This window comes from Dysidea avara, chromosome 7 (assembly GCF_963678975.1).
Source record: "Dysidea avara chromosome 7, odDysAvar1.4, whole genome shotgun sequence".
Classification (NCBI taxonomy): domain Eukaryota; kingdom Metazoa; phylum Porifera; class Demospongiae; order Dictyoceratida; family Dysideidae; genus Dysidea; species Dysidea avara.
The window spans coordinates 7,503,737-7,521,540 of NC_089278.1; the positions used below are offsets into that span (position 1 = coordinate 7,503,737).

Consider the following 17,804-nt stretch of genomic DNA (forward strand, 5'->3'; position numbering starts at 1 on the left):
GCCACAATTTCATGGCCAACAACAAATTCATGAGTGGTATGTGCTTTTTCTGATTCTGATGACTATCTGCCTTCTGCGCTTCACCATTCATTTTATTTTCAATTACATGGTTGCCTTTTTCATGCAAGAAAACTATACCAAGGCATTACTTTCCATACTGACACTTTCCTTAGAGGAGATGCCATAAAACTATAAACAATATTTGAAGCATTTACGAGGGATTAGATACATGTAGCTGTGCTTATAAAACAATTTTGCATAGGACCACACCCTCAAACGATCAGAACAAACTGCCACTCCCTCACCACCCTTAAAGAGGCCTAGCTGCAATTAGAGACACGGCATTGACTCACACCCTTTTAATCTACTGTGTGTAGCTCAGCAGTGAGATTGAGATACTCTAACTAGTATTTTTAAAAATTGTTAATTTATAGGCGACATTCCCACTGAGCTATGCTGTAATACCATCATTCATCTCTTGTTTCACTACTTTTTGTTGCATAGATCCCTACTTCATTTCTAAATTAACAATTTAAAAAAATACTAGTTTTTTTTTTTTTGGCGCATCACAGTTAGCTACTATGTAACTTGTGACTGTTCTATTAGAATATCATACATGACTGTTGTATTACAGTGACTGTTGTATTAGAGTATATCTTGAGTCAGCCCAGAGGTGTGCAGCTAGCTAGACCAATAAGGGGTGAGGTCATCTTGTTTACTGTTAAATAAACAGCTAGATTGGTTAAGAAGTATGATCTCCATACTCCATCGCTATTAGTCCATCTAGATCTTTAATTGATGGGTGTGGTCATGAACCTATCGCGAACAGGATCCCAATCGCGAACTTGCAGATATCTAGCTAGTATATCTCTTATAGTAGCACTGGGATTGAAGCGCTTCTGAAATCTAGCTCTGAAATAATTCTGTGGCGTGTATATTATGTTGCTGAAAGAAAGTGTTGATACAGAAAATTATTGTCTTGATATGGTTTCATTGGATGAAGAAGAAGACAAGCTGCCTGATTGAAGATGAAAGAAAAGACAAGGCACATAGGGCCTACACTCGTCGGAACCCCAAAAGGCACATCCCACTGGTGAGTTTGTTATTGTGGCATAAAATGGTGGCCATGTGCTGCTTTGTTTGGCCTCTAGCTTTGCAACTGTGGTCACTGAGGCAGTGAGGCAGTCAGTGAGGCAGTGAGACTAAAATTCGAGTTTTGGCGATTTTTAAAAATTTAATATCCGGCCACTTGTAAGTGTTTTGTTATATTTAATGCTGTTTTATGTATTATATGGACTATTGCTGTTCCGTAAAGGTGATTTTCGAAGTGTAAAATGTCTCTATGATGATTTTTAAAGGCGGAATTTTGGGTGGCGCGCGAAATTTTCACTGTGATCTCTACTTAAACAGTACTACAGCAGTCATAACAAAAGTAAAGTTAGTGCAATAAAAGTTACTAATTATTAATCAAGTAAGGTTCTAGTGATAAAAAGTAGTGAAACAAGAAATGTGAATGATGGTAGATGGTGGTAACATTCCAAAGTAGGGATTTTTCAACACAGACTATATTTCTTGCTTTACAACTTTCCTACTTCATTTTATAACTAATAATTTTTATTGCAATAGTTACATTTGCAAATCCACTAAAATGTTCACACAGGTCACTATTGAAATATGGCTCAATCTTGAAAATATCCCCCTCCCTCGAAATATTTAAGCTATACAGTATGAACAATACTTTTATACATACTTTGAACAATGCTTTCACATCTCTTCCTGCTGCTGTTCGTTTATCTTTCAGGTATCTCTTCAAGTCTCCATTTGCCATAAATGGTAAAATGATGTATGGTACTGCTTTATCTTCTTCTACTCCAACTGATACTCCAACTAGTCCAAGAACATTTCTGTGTTTGAAATCTTTCATGATGACACTTTCAGAAATGAATGAGTTTAGCTCATCCATGCTGCTACAGTCTGAAACAAAGCAAACAGATTCTAAACTCGATTGACTTGATGTGAAGTACCTTTCATTGTTTTAACTGCAACTTCCAAGTTAGAGTCATCAGCTTCATCTTTGAGCTGCCCATAAAATACTTTACCAAATGCACCTGAATGACACATAATATACATAGCTAAAGGCTAAAGGCTAAAGTATAGGAAATCCATACTTGAACAAAATCCCATACTTACATTCAGATCCTAAACTCAAACTGGGGACAATGGATGTAAACCTCCTGCATAACTACTTTTACTATCCGAATAACAAAATCTTTAGCAAGCATCCTTTGCAGTATTTGTTTCATTCCCTAAATGTTTGATCATTTTAGCATGTAGCCATATACGTATTTATATACAGATCTTTTGAGGCTTTGTTATTCCTACTAACTTTTTGTAGGCTATGCCTTAATGCAATCAGAAACGTTACATTAAATGTATGGTATTTCACATGCATATACGTAGGTAATAATACCTCCTCCCTCTATTATTTATTATGTACTCAAAATGTCATGCTGTTCTCCATATGCAATAGTGTGTAACAGGCCTGGTGCCATTCGTTTCTAATTCATTAATGGCACACATAATTACAATAGAACTAATAAATAAACGTAAGCTAATAACCTATTAGGGATCATTATAATACAGAAAGTGCAGATCACGATATCTCACCTTCTCCAAGAGTCTTATGAATGGTCAAGCAATCATGTGACTTAATAAATCCTCCCAAGTGATGATCATTCATTGCATTAGTTATTATTTCTAGTGTAGACTGAAATTCTTCTTCTTCACAGGCGGTGAGTAGGTCATTAATAGATGATGCAGATAGCACTCCTGGATCGGTTGCTCTTTCTGTGGACAACATATACCCTTTATCTATAGGTATACTAAAAATACAAAATTAATGCACTATAAATAAATACTCTAACTAATTTAATAGGTCTCTTCATTATACCATACACATGCAGCTAATTGCACCAACAATACAATTACTTTCACTCTTCTCTTTTTCTACGTGTTGGACATCAACAACATTATCATTGGATTCAGTGTGTTCATGTTCCTGGGATACATCGACAGATGTCAACAACACTTTTCCACTGTCAGATTTACTCTTTTGGTCTTCAAAAGCCACAGTGTGATGGATTGATTTATGCATCCTAATAAAATGAACAAACCAGTTAACATATCATCAACCATACATACACTACACACAGGTTACATTGCAATTGCAAAGTACAACTGACTTGGCATGGGCTCATGACATAACTATTTTGTGCGCATGACCAAGCTTACTATAAAAGAGCATTTGGTGTTGCCTGTTACACACAAGCCTGAGTGTCTCTGTACATACAAACTGTTCATTAAAACATACCTAATTACATTTTCTTTCATAGCATATTTCTTCTTCATATACCATCTTGTTATAAATATCACTGCTATTATTACTCCCACAATTACCAATATCACAACCACAATAATTGCTACAATCACACCAGCTGGAACACCTATATAATACAGTAAAATATCTCTCAACTGAATAAATAAAAATAAGAACACTGAAAAGATTTTGCTACCAACAAGTCAACCTGTGTCAGGGGTGTTTCTAGAAAATTAACTGACTGGTTTCAATTTCTAAAGCAGAAGAGCAACCACTGTACATTATGCAGATAAAAGCCATGGGTAGCCTTAATAAAATAATCTCTATAGAAGTAAGGTGTCCTAACATGATAACTATACTTTTAGAGGCGCTTGTCACTTTAAGATGCTGGTTGAGAAGCAATTTTTAAGCAGTTTTGTGATAAATCAAAGGTATTTATCACTTTAAATTGTACAATAAGTATATATAACCTTTTTAGTCATTAACTTAGCAGAATTTTGGCTTCGGATTCTGTCAACTGTTCTATTAGAGTATAATGATCTTTTCATTTTCAAAAGCTGACTGGTTTCCAGAAACCAGTGAAACTCCCTAGAACCATGTCTGGACTCTGGCCAGCTCTTTACAAGGAAAGCCCTTAAATTTACAGCACAAATAATTGAGTGTTCGTTGCTTGAGAAGTTTGCTATAAGTACTAATAACAATTTAAATTTCTTGCTTCATTACACAAGCATAAGTAGCCACAACTAGAAACATTGCTAAAATATGAGCTGCTATAAATTTCCTTAAATATTCCATTTGAAAACTATTATAATAGGCAACCAATAGTGCTCATATAGCAACTAGTATGTACACAGTGACCACCCTAAACATGGGCTATAGCTTGTTGGGCTTTAGATTGTTGGACTGATTGCAAACACATCATGGTACTGATAAATTCCTGATACAAGGCTACAAATAGCAACAGTATGTATGTTTGCAGAGGATTGGGTCTACAAAAATAAAGATGATCTGCACACATAGACATGAAATAGCTAAACACTAGGACAGTTGATACGGGTCAAAATATAGTCATGTCTAGATATGATACAGACAAAGCCCTATCCACTACTACAAGGATCACTACCTGATTCACTAGTAGAGAGTTCACACCGTGCCATTGATCTGCAGGTGGCCATGTTACAGGAAATGTTTCCACCATTACCACACAAACACTGACAACAGTTACTGGTCATGAATTCCTGTCCTAGTGAGTACTGCATATTCCTAGTGTCATCACTGCAACCTACAGTACATATCACAAAAACAACAGCAATCAAATTACAAAATAAATCCTTACTCAAAGTCACATTAGTCTGATCAATATGCTTCTTAAAAGCAATCAAATAACCAACCAATAACAAAATTATTGTATTTTAAACATTCGACTAGATATAAATACATGACTCTTGTTGTCTGTTGAAGACGTATAATGAGTTAACATAAATAACTTTTCAAGCAACACAAATGGTGCATGCCACTGAGCCAGGTATAGTTTTAAAAGCAATGAATGTATACAGTAACACCTAGTATAGCAACAACAAGGAAACACAAGTGCTACTTACATGTGTATGTCAAATTGATGCTAAAATTCAATGTAGTTACAATGTTAGTTGCTAAACAGTGTATCTTTACAGATTCTCCATAGTCTAGTATATTTAACTTTACAGCGACTTCATCTTCTGATTGAAAAATATGTTGGAAAGTACCCCAACTTCCATTATCATACTCTTTAAATATCTCGATGGTTGGTTGAGGATTACCCCTAGCACTACATGTCACAGTGGTCGGTCTTCTTTGAAACTCAGAGCAATATGGGGTGTATGTATCCCTATCAGGAATCACTATTAGCCTGCCATCAGTATTGTCTCCAGCAAGCACAGTAGATCTTGTGAAGGTGGGTACCACTGTGGGTAATAATAAAATCATTTTTGTGCACACCATTTCGTCGTTGTGAGAAACAATATAAATGCCAAGAAAAGCTTTAATGCATACATATATTATGCCAGAAGAATAATTGGTGTCAGGAATAATTCCAGAATAATAGGAAGGCCTTTAGGAATAATTAATTGTAATTCTAATAAAACAGTTACTCCAGTGTATTACAGCTGCTCTATTAGAACACCTCAATCTTGTAAGGGCTTGCTACGTAGTAATTATGTTTTTTATCTCCTGAAGAAAAATGTATGTAACTTGAATCACTCCAGGAAACATCCATGCAAGAATAACTTTGAGAATAATAGGTAAATAAAAAAAGAATTGCCAGAAGGATTAATGAGTAATTTAAAGAGCACAATGTACTCAAGCCTACAGGTTTGTACCTAACATACGTGTTAAAAATATTTTACTATCAATATCTGTAACAACTTTCAAGAGGCTGTAGGACCAGGTGTCCTACAGACCTTCAGCACTTGTGCTGTAAAGCCTTAATAATAAGAAATAAATAAATATTTACCTCTAATGGCATCAGGAGCGTAGTAATAAAAATATTAAGTGAGGGGGGTTGGTAAAATTATGGTTGATGAATTAGCACAGTATGCAAAGCACACTCAGCATGCTTTATCTAATTTGCCTTCTTAAGGTTGGTAAATATTTTTTCTATCCCACTGAAGCCCTACATCAGAGTAAAAAACTGGGAGTATATGGTTGTTAAACCCCAGGAATGGTAGTTAAACCCCAATTCATATATGGAAGACAACATATATTTATACATTCAGTTGAAAGAAGTGCAATCAAAGCAAATTGAAGCCCTACACATTATAAACCTACAAGTTCAACAAAAGATGAAAGCCATACACACATTGTAAAACTACAAGTTCAGCAAAAATTGAAGCCATACAGACAGGAGAAGGCCAAAGAGTGAAGGGCAAACTTTGACAGGAAATTTACACAATGGAGTATGAAGCATACAACAGATATGTATGCTATCCATGGAAATCTGGGGGCTTGCCAAGTAGAGGCTCTGAGAGAGTATTTTAAACTATTTTGCAAACAAATTACAACTTTTATAGGAGATGTAAAAGTGACTGTTCTATTGGAGTAGTTGGCTGTTCTATTAGAGTATCTCGATCTTTTCTTGCAAACATGATTATCCCACAAAAGTGGGGGGACATGCCCCCCACTCCCCCACCCACCTATACACAACTTGACATGCTTATCTAGCCTTACTGACACGTTTGTGAACTTGGCTGCTTCAAAGTGTGGGATAGAAGCCAGTTAAACCCCAACTGCACTCATAGGATATCTAGTTATCAACACCTCGGCTTCGGGTTGATAACTACAATATCCTACTCGTGGTGTGGTTTAACTATAACTTATACTACTCAGTATGTGACTGTTCTATTGGAGCAGATAACTGCTCTGTTAGAGTATACTGAATGAAGGAGTAAAGCCCTCTCTAAAACAAAAGTGGAGGAGCTCTAGCCCCTTCAATAAATGGTACTCCCAAAAATCTCTCAACTAGTAGAAAACCTAAACTTAACCAAAAGGGTGACCAAACCTATATATGTAGGCCTACAAAGAACCTAGTGCCTGCCCTGTTGTTCATGGGGGGAAACCCATTTCTAGGCCAATGCCATCTCGTCCTGACCCAAATGACAACATAGTGCGTTGTTTCTGAGTACCCATTAATCTGCCAATTGTGCTAAGAAAATGTTGTGCTACTTGGCACAGCAGTCCATCCACAGATAACAACAAATGGTATTAAACTTCTGCCATAATATTTCACTGCCCTACTGCTATCTTCTTTTCCACTCACCAAGACCATACAGCTTACAAAGGTGGGGTGCATTGGTCCAGACATGCATATCTAGTACAGTTAAGCTTTACGCTGACGATGCCTTAGTGTACTGTGTTATTCGAACAAGTGACGATATACAGGCTCTTCAACGGGACTTAAACACACTATTCCAGTGGTCTGACTCTATTGACTGGCAAATGTTCTTTAACCTAGACAAATGTGAACATCTCCAAGTCTCTCTTAAAAAGCATCCCCTCACATCATAGTATACCTTAAGCGATTCCCAAATCAAACGTGTTCCATCCATCAAATATCTCGGAGTGATAATCAACAATAATCTTACTTGGTCTGATCACATTACCTACATTACCCACAAAGCAAATAATGTTAGAGCTTTCTTGCAAGGAAATCTAAAATGTTGTCTCCCATCAGTTAAGACAAAATGTTATGAATCTTATGTGCGACCCATTCTAGAATACTGCTCCACTGTGTGGGCTCCACACACATTACAAGACAGTCAGAAACTTGAATCAGTACAATGCTGTATGGCCAGATATATTTTTGACGACTATTCATACACCTCCAGTGTCACCCGCATGCTTGAAAATCTTTATTGGACCACATTAGAACAACATCGTGCTCAAGCTAAGCTAGATCACTGTACAAAATTGTTAACAGCATCCTTCATATTCCTACTCATAACATCTTAACACAAACCATGCCACCATATCCGATACGAAGCCATCATACCCATCACTTCAATGTACCACCAGCTAGAATACAAGTATATAAACTATCATATTTCCCTTCAAGTATTGTACTCTGAATGCTTTACCAGCAGACACCACTCTGGCATTCGATCTTGAGTCTTTCAAAGATAGATTGGAACGTCATTTTACAATCACTATCTAACTAAGAAGAATTATTAAATTATAATATGTACATTATACTCTTACTGAGTCTGTACATTACAGATAAATAGTAATAATATCATACAACCCCTAAACCTGAGGTTCCATACTCTCCATACATTAAAGTAATGCAACTTATTCCCATGGCTAGAGGAGCTGTATGTTGCAATATATCTATATTATATACTTACAATAAAAATCATAGCAGTTTTCTGTGTCAAAGTTAACAGAACCAAATGCACTGAACTGGTTAGTACAATTCACAATGAATGACTCAGCAATTGGTCTAACACGAGCAACTTCAGGTAGTGCTCTGAATGCATATATACAATTTTCTGTGTATTCTGAACAAATATCTTCACACACAGGCAGCAAAGCTTGTGTGTCATTGTCACATCTTGGATATACATACTGACAAATCATGTAAACTATTTGAGGCCTACATGAACTGTTGGGCACCTGTGATCTACCAAACAATCCTCCGTCATGAAAAACTCTGAGAGCATTATTTATTTCAGTATAGTTGAAGACATCAGTATCAACATAGACTACTGTGTTGGTATCAATGTATTCACCACAATACAAGTTGGTGTGTGGAAAATGTCCACATCTGTGTGGATAAAAAAGAATTGCAAATGTTCACTGCTTACAATCAGGATAAACAAACATTTAAATACCAAACACCACATGCACATGCATGTGTACACACACCCACACACATCCAATACACCGGACACACTTACACTAACCTACCCTATAATCTTAATGTACACACACGCATGCACGCTCGCACATACATACACACAGCAAAAAACAAAGCTTTCAGACAGTCACACTACCATGATTTTATAGGAAAAGACGTGGGCACCCAAAGTCCCACCTGAACCTCACTTATTACGCTAGACATGGACAGTTGACATTTGCTTTCCCAGTTCACACCAGGCACCCAATGATGACACACAGATGGGTGGACTATTTCCCCAGCTAATACATCCAGGACCCCATTTAAAGACATACACACATGCATGCATGCACACACACACATACATAAACTCTTACACTGCCGAGGAGTTATTGTGATTTTGCGCATCAGCTATATAAACAATAACAATTACAACATACAGATACTGAAACAGTGAAGTTGTGAAATAGGGGCAGCCAGGAAAATAACGTGAAGCTGCAAAATCAAAAGTAGTGGCAAAGAAATGCCCAATGTCAACAAGTTTTAATAATGACATCACAAATGCTGTTATTATTAAAACTGATAACATTGCAGCTATTCTTTAGCTGCCACCTTTGATGTCACTACTTTTCAATCGTGATATATTATAGGCTGCAACCTTTCCCACAGCTTGACTGTTTTGGTACAGATCACACTTCATTTGTATCTGCAAGTCCCTCTTATATCCTGCAATAAAATAAGTGAAAAGGTGTACTGGATATATTAGAATATGTGCTTATTTGAAACATTGCATTGTTTATAACCAGAAACAATATTGTAACTATGATTAGACCACAGCAAGATGAAATACTTGAATTTCATTAGTTACGTACAGGTATCCAACTCCTAAAGATTTCTTGTTTGTGTCAATAGATTCCTGTCTCTGAGATGACACAAAACACAGCAATTACATGCCTGTAACATTGGCAACGAGGTGTAATGAGTTTGTTAACGCTACATTTCTCATGTCACAAGCAGCTGTGATGGTACAACATCAAGCTGTAGCCTAAATAAGTTAGACATCGAAATACAGGGTTCCATAGAATTTAGAAACTATCAGGTCTTGTAATAGTGCCTTCACTTCACTCGGACACCACAACACAGGGTCTTTCAGGATACTAAATTCCGTAGAACCCTGTGTTTCGATGTCTAGCTATTATATATATTTTCCATTAGGGTGACTGTACTATTAGAGATCTAATGTTATAATTGCAGTTTGAGTGGATAATGTGTTTGCATAATTACAAATATGAAGAAAAAAGCTTGGTTGTGTCTATTGCTTGAGCAATTTCGCTTGAATTTAGTATATGGACTACCCTATGCAGGGGTGTAGCAAAGCAAAAAAACTATAGGGGGGCCACTACTGGTAACTAAAGCAGTGGTGGAGGAGAGTGTAGCTACTTGTGGGTACATGCAGTGCAAAGCATGCTCTCCTTCTAGGGGGGTCTGGGGGCATGTCCCCCCCAGGAAAATTTTGAAAAATAGGAGCTATGAGGTTGAATCTGGAGGCAATTTTAGCCAATAATCGTAATCACAGTTATGCTAGATAAGTAATATTATAGCAACCTTGTATACTACGTATAGAATGATGACATCACAAAACACAATTAATAAGGCCTTTAAGGGGCTGTTACTTGAACTAATTTCATGTTGTTAAATATTCCCCCAGAAATACACATAGATAGGATAGCTAGTTATAAATTACTTATATGGATGAAGTAATGAATTAACATCTCCCCCCTGAGTAGCTATTTGCTATATTCTGTGTTAGTTTGCAGATCTGTAGTTGTCTGGGAAGTGTAGGGGGAAGTGGGACTGCTCTGATTCAGCTTCGTCCATCACAGGTTCATTACTAGGGCTAGAGCCAGGGCTATAACAATACTACCTCTGCTAGAACTGCTTGGAAACCGCTAGAAGCCTCGCTAGAAGTTCCTTCACTAACAACTGGATGCATTGAAATAGGTCTACCACGACTACGAATTAATTCTGACAAAGTTTTCTGGCAGTGAGACTGAGATATAAGTTAACTCTCTGCAGCTGCACAGTTCTTTAATTATTTTCTAACACGAATCACACGTGAGGTGTAGCTTATTATCACAGCATTTTAAGCACCTTTAATATTATTTCAAATAAACTAGGACCAACATTTCACTCGGTGAGGAAGGAACATAGCTTATCAGCGTCCAAGTAGGCCAATGATCTATAATTATTACGTGTCACATGGTGCATTACTGTAAAAATGATTCCTGCTGCAAACTAGAGGGGCCCTGGCCTGTTATATCTATCCATGGCCACAGACTATGGGGCCCCTGTGCCCCCCCCCCGTGTTCCTATGCCCATGCTATGTCCACTGTAAACATTGCTTCATTTGGATAAGGACCATGATCCATATGCATAAAATTGCATTTTTCTCACTGGTGCAGTACACCAGCTTCTAGGCATGCATGCATAACACACTATCATACACTTGATATTAGCAGGCACAACAATAACTTTAAAACTAAGGAATTCAGAATCACTGCAATTCACTGGTTATTTTTTGAGCATAATTATGTACAATTCTCAATAGTCACTTACAGTGTTCATTCAGTGATTCCATGATTAGTAGATTAACATAGCCACACCATTTTATAGGTGCATTCATTATTATTATATATAGTAGGATGAGCAAATCAATTTTTAAGATACCAATTATCCACTGTTTTAAGGTGTTAAAGATATTGACGCAAAAACAGCCAAGCTGTATAAAAAGGTGCGGCCTTCAAAAAGCCTGGGTGAAAAAAGTTATGAAATCAAAGGTGGTGGCCATGAAATGGTTGCAGTGATGTGAATGGTGATGTGGATGATAATGTTATCATCCACATCACTGCAGCCATTTTATGGCCGCCACGTTATTTGCGTGGATTTCACTTCTTATTGTAGTTTAAATATATACACAAAGCCAACCATAAATTGGCTTTGAGGTTTAATTTGTTTTTATACAAATCATTGTTCTTCTTATCTACAAATGCAATGAAGATGATATGATCAAACCAGTGCTCTACCAATACGGAAAAATACCTACTGATCCAATACTAAAGACAATTATTTATACTGTATTTATTTATGATTTATACTGAGCAGTTGGCCTTGTTGGCATGCTCAGGAAAAAATACACAAACCAATATCTAATTACAATTAAGTGCGATAATGTGATTGTAAAAGTGATGCAGAGTCAGAGGTTTTGATACAATTTTGTGCTTGCTTGTAATACATATGTAGTGCCTGTATTAATTTTATTTGCAATAGTGTTTATATATTTGCAATAGTGTTTTATAACAAAGTAAATCCCTTCCAATTAAGTATACTAGCTATTTGTTGATTAAGATTTCGCAGTGACTGTTGTATCTCGATGTTTCATGCAAAACGTGATAAATTGCAGTTGCTCAATTTTTACAAAGCAAACCCTGCACCTTTCATGCTAAAATACAATCTTCAGCCTGTTGTCACAAGTTTTATTAGCATAGCACTTATTATGATGATAACGATTGGCGCGAGTAGGTCTTAATAGTAGTGTACTACCCGCTGCGATCTGTACCAAAATGATCATCGGCTTTAATTTGATGGAATACTAGAGAAGTTGTAATAGTACAGTATTACAGAGCATAGTTAATTACTTTTGTAATGCTCTAATAGAGTGCGCATTTTTTTGAGGATTTCTAATAGAACACACATAGAATGTTCCAGAACAATCTAGATGTTCCATTGGTAGATCTACGAAATTATACACCTTTCACTATTGAGCTAGAATTTTCATTTATAAAGTAGAAACTAAGTGAGGTGATCAGCTGTGATAGCAACGGCTCAGTAGTTAAGGATGTGGGTGCTCAGTGTGGAGGTCCCTGGTTTGAACGCTGGTCAGTAACTTACTTTTCAACATTTTTCATGCACCTTGTTTACCCCACGGTGACTGTTCTATTAGAGTATTTCAACCCTGCCATTTACAATTGTTTGGTTTCTGCCTTGTAATTCTATTGCTGTCACTACGATTTCTTTTAAACCACAAAAGGTTTGAGCTGACGGTTAACCTATACGCATACCAATTTTTAAGGCATTCCCATAAGCTGTTTACCCTGTAGGCATGACAACATGTCAACCTTTTTTAATGCAAATAATCATCCATAGCTGTATGACTATTAATCAGATTTGTACTAAACGTGGTATGAGATTGTGCTGCAATACATTCTTACAGTGAAAAGACAATCGAGCTACGCATTTGCATTTTATGATTTTTGTAAAGCATATAAAAAGAAGAATCTAAGTCTCCCCAAGCCCCCTAAACAAAGAAGAAAAAAAAAAACAGAAGAAATTAAGCCAGATTTTGAAGGCTTATATTTCACGATTGCGTTAGGCAATCTTGCTCAAATTTGGTATGTGGGGTGCTGAAGGTGGAGGGCGTTTGCAGTATTGAGAAGGGAGCACGGAGCTGCGTATGCATGATAATCACGTTTAGTTTCTTCCTGTAAATATACTCATGGTGTGGTGCGCTGGCTTTCTTGGCTGCACAACACACTACCATGTGTCTTGATAAACACTATCACCATTTCCATTGATAAAAAAAATCATGGAGTTGGTAGCACCACATCTTTCATGCCAAAATATCAATGAAAGACATACAAAGTTAACATAAATATACCACAAAAGATTAACTTCATGGTATTTTCACAGTACTGCTTTGTTGCGACTCTTCCTTGGTTTGTGTATTTATTTGTTTTACAGTATAACATAAGTTACTAATTATCGGCACAATTCGCATGAATTATCAGCACCATGATATTTAGAATCATACAGCAGTTTCCTAAGTTAGTGATCACCTGATTTGCTTCGTGTCCAACTTCTTGTGCTGAATCCCGTGGGTTTAACCTTCACAGTGTATAGTAAGCTGCTAAATATGTTTGGTATTTATGTCTACCTTTAATTGTTTGTATATAGGTAATGTGCAGTAGGAAACATCACTTTTGCCATTTCCCTATCCCCACCTCACAAAGTGAGAAGAAAATAGCGAACTGTAGACTCATTCCCAGATTAAGGTATCAATGTATAAGCTTACATGTAAAAAGAACTGTTGTTTAATGTGGAGTACACTGCAAGACAGAAAACAATGGACTTGGCCTGCTGGTATGTAATGAACACTCCATAGAGCTAACCTAGCCTGCTTCTAAATCATTTAAACCAAGCTGAAAAGAGGAGCGAAGTCAGTTTATATCACGTAGAGGGTAGTAGAGAAGGAAATGGATAAGAAACCAACAGCTGCAAGAGGCTGTCCAGAATTGTTATTATCAAAGTGGCACACAATATTTTTGCTCATGCTATGCTGTTTAATAGTTTTTTTACCTACCCTGCTTGTACTTTTGCTTACTAACCATGTACTTTAATTTTGTATATTGAAAACTTGCTTTTTTTGCTGTAATTTTAATTTACATTATGTGATTAAAATCTTTATTTTGCAAGTGTGCTGTAATTGCACCCAAATATGGAAATTATGTACATATTTTTAGATTTCTTGGTACCATGGCTAAGACCCTATATGAATACCAGAGTGATCATCCATGCTTGGTAGGATCAGCAAACCCAAATGTAGCTGAGGTGCCGATAATCGATGCTAAGAAATGTACAGGAACCGATAATACATACACGGTTACGATAAACAATTACTTACATTGCCTCATATTTATTAACGCCAAACGAAAATGATGTAGTGCAAATCGAAAGCCCGAAAATTCAATAAATTTGAAAGATAGTGGAGTAATAAAAGTTTGAATATCAACGAAGGGTGCAATGTGCACTAAGTTTTAAAAGTTCATGACGATAATTCGTAACTTACGCTACGTGCATGATTACAGCATGTAAAAATGGTTCCTGTTTGAGCAGTTTTTCATGACATTTTCATAGAGCAAAATATTTGCCAGGTAGCTAGTGAAACACTATTAAGGAGTTTTATAACACAAGGTGAAGAAATTTGCATGGATCATCGGCCAACTTTGTCTATACTAATAATGTTGTAAAGCACCACACACACGTTTTGTTGCTAAACAATTGGACTTGCAATCAGTTGTAAGCAAAATATAAGACGTAATTTTTGTACCTGTGAAGTCGATCCATGGCCATGCAAGAAAGACTAGCTACTAGAATGATATTGACTGGTCTGAATTTTTACACCAAGCCCTGTACGACACACAAGAGGCCATCATTTCAAATTCTATTTTTTTTTAAACAAACAACCAGACTGCATTTTTTTTACTCAGAGGGTTGGTAGAACTCCTCACCGTCTGACGTATTAGCTATTTACCACAATGGAAGGCATACACAAAAGGCAAAGGCCTGTACAAGGTGTCAGCCACAAAAAAAGAACATTACAACTATGAAAATGCAACAAACAAACAACATTACAAAACTATACTACATGTAATCTCACACCTACGATATCCTCCTTCAGGACATGGACATGACCAAAGGCCTGGAGCCCGAAACCTTTTCTTTTATTTGAATAACCACATGCATGTAGCTAGCTATGATACATCCATATTAACAGTATAGCTACCTCGCAATTGCACTAGAGTGCAATCGTGCTTGAGTCACGCACTATAAACAGTGCATGGAATATATTATAGGCAGAGAATATCAAGGTACTACTACAACTCCGAGTATATCACTACAACTCCGAGTATATCACTACAACTCCGAGTATATCACTACAACTCCGAGTATATCACTACCAACCAAGCAAAAACGATTCTGCAAGATCCTGCAGGAGTCCTGCAAGAAATGACTGGATTTTCCGAGGGATTCTTTTGCAAGAGAAAACTCTTGCCAGATCCTGGAAATCCTGCAAGAAATGACCGAATTTTCTTTCAAGATCTTGCTTAATATTCTTGCAGGATCGTTTTGCCTGGGAACAATTAATATAGGGCGTGGCATCCCATGTGACTACCAGTACACGTACGGTAAGTTTACAAACATGGCAATTAATGCCACTCATAAAACTTTAACCACACACTTACCCATGCTATAAATCATGAAAGTTCCAATCATTACATTTAAAGCAAAGCCTCGGTGGCATCTACTACTGCGCGACATGGTTCAACTTTAGCAAAAACCACAATCGATAGTTTTGGACATGTGGGGGCGGAAATTTACCCGTCTGTTGTAATTCCAGCTTGGATCTTAAAGCCACGGATTCCCTATAAGATCTTTGATCCTATCATAATAATAGACTGCATGCATGCCTTGAGGGTTGATTTGCATTGGGGGGGGGAGTGCTTGGGGTGCTGAAGCATCCCCCCTCAAACTAGAAAGCTTCTAGAAGTTGCAGTACAGATGCAATTGCATCTTATACGTATGCATGGGAAATGAAAAGATGGACAGAGCTAAGGGAATCAATGGCTGATCTTTTTTTAAAAGAATTACTCAGTAGGGTTCAATTGAAATACTCTAATAGAACAGTCAACTACTCTAATAGAACATCCAACATGAAATTATAATCTTTTTTCCAAAAAGTTACCAGTGTGTCTTCTTGACCTGTGCATCACATTGTTCCAAACATCCTGCCAAATACTAAAGCTATATATATTTTTATATTCTGAATCCTATAATACATCAATATTAATTTTTTTTCTGAAAACAGCTTCTGCCACCAAATGGCTTAATATGTTATAGTGGCAATTGTTTCTACAAACTTGATGCTTGGGTTGAAATGCTTCCTCTTGCAAGTAAAACAGTAGAATTTCTTAGCATGTATAAAGTTAACAAGGCTGCATGTCTGAGAGATGTTTGTTTTGGTTTTTATCTTCTTTATCAGTTAGGCAGCACCCTAAGTTCTACACTGCATTTATCTGAATCGCCCTATTTTATTTACAGCTTCTGGAGTTTGCACTCCCCAACCCTTGAAACTCAACTTTATAAGTTCAAATGATACTGCAGCATTTACACTGTCAGTGTGCCCAGGAGCTAAAGGGGTTAGTTGTGGCCAAAAACTAGTTGTATATGTAAGACTCCAGTTGTAAAATATGGTACTTATACATTTCCTTAAAATCCAATAACATTTAACAGTGTAGTTTGTTTTAATGCTTACAGCTGAACTCATCCATCTTGTACCTAAAATCTTTCAGTACAGCATGGTTAAAAATAGCTTCCAGATTCAATCACGCGATAGTTATTTTCCAAAAATTTCCAAGGGGGAGTATGCCCCCAGCTGGAAAATTCTATGCATGTGTACTCTGCACACTGGTGAATCTACTTGCCCTAGCTCTCTTCATTGTTACTGTTTTGACATTATAGTTAAGGGACACTGTACCTTAAGCCAACTTATTTAGCGATCTCATATGTTGACGAATTTAGCACACACAAAATTTAGTGATTTTATTAATTCGTGTATTGATGTAATCAATTAATCAACCATTTTACAGGTTTAAAAAAAAACCAAAAATGTTAAATTTACTGTACTGCTAAATTAAGTTGCAATCGGCTTATTAACACAAATGGCAACTTTGTTTATGTGTAGCTGATATCGATCTCCAACTTTCCCCTTCCTTTTCTTTAGGTGACTCACAATGCTTTACAAACATTGTGAGTCACTTAAACAAAATGAAATCATTCTTCAGTCAAAAATATTGCCAAATTTAATCTCAATAGGCTAAATTTGCAAAATTTTCCTGTGCGGGCATGCCCCCAGACCACCTAGATAGAGCATGCTTCACATGCCGAGTGTGCTTCTCAGAAGGGGCTATAGTTGTAAAACGTCATATTGAAATAGCAACAGAACAGTCTGTGACTATAATATAATGTTGAAGATATTTGTGTGTGCATTTTAAATCTCTACATGTGACTAAATGACCTCAAGATCCAATCCTGTGTATTTAAAAATTCTCTTTGGTCCACCTAAGGACCTTACATTTAGCTACTCCTTATTCTCTTTGACAATCCTGTAATAGTTAACAAGCGTTCTCTCAGAGACAACAAAAATAAACATGCAGCTAGTCTAAA

The 17,804-nt window shown here is 36.7% G+C and overlaps 1 protein-coding gene across 3 annotated transcripts in view; it reads right to left on the bottom strand.

Moving 5' to 3' along the window:
* LOC136260400 (hepatocyte growth factor receptor-like) overlaps positions 1-15,930 on the bottom strand; it is a 40,930-nt gene extending 25,000 nt beyond the window's left edge. For 2 of the 3 annotated variants that reach the window (XM_066054113.1, XM_066054112.1), the window contains exons 1-10: positions 15,824-15,930; positions 9,122-9,155; positions 8,254-8,672; positions 4,978-5,319; positions 4,500-4,658; positions 3,371-3,503; positions 2,989-3,155; positions 2,668-2,847; positions 2,025-2,108; positions 1,751-1,974 (exon numbers count right to left, since the gene is read on the bottom strand). In XM_066054113.1, coding sequence (XP_065910185.1) covers positions 1,751-1,974; positions 2,025-2,108; positions 2,668-2,847; positions 2,989-3,155; positions 3,371-3,503; positions 4,500-4,658; positions 4,978-5,319; positions 8,254-8,672; positions 9,122-9,155; positions 15,824-15,899 — 1,818 coding nt within the window. In that variant the 5' untranslated portion in view covers positions 15,900-15,930. Of the gene's footprint in view, positions 1-1,750; positions 1,975-2,024; positions 2,109-2,667; positions 2,848-2,988; positions 3,156-3,369; positions 3,504-4,499; positions 4,659-4,977; positions 5,320-8,253; positions 8,673-9,121; positions 9,156-15,823 lie in introns of all 3 variants that reach the window. The other variant, XM_066054114.1, reaches the window with a different exon arrangement.
* Positions 15,931-17,804: the final 1,874 nt, after the last annotated feature.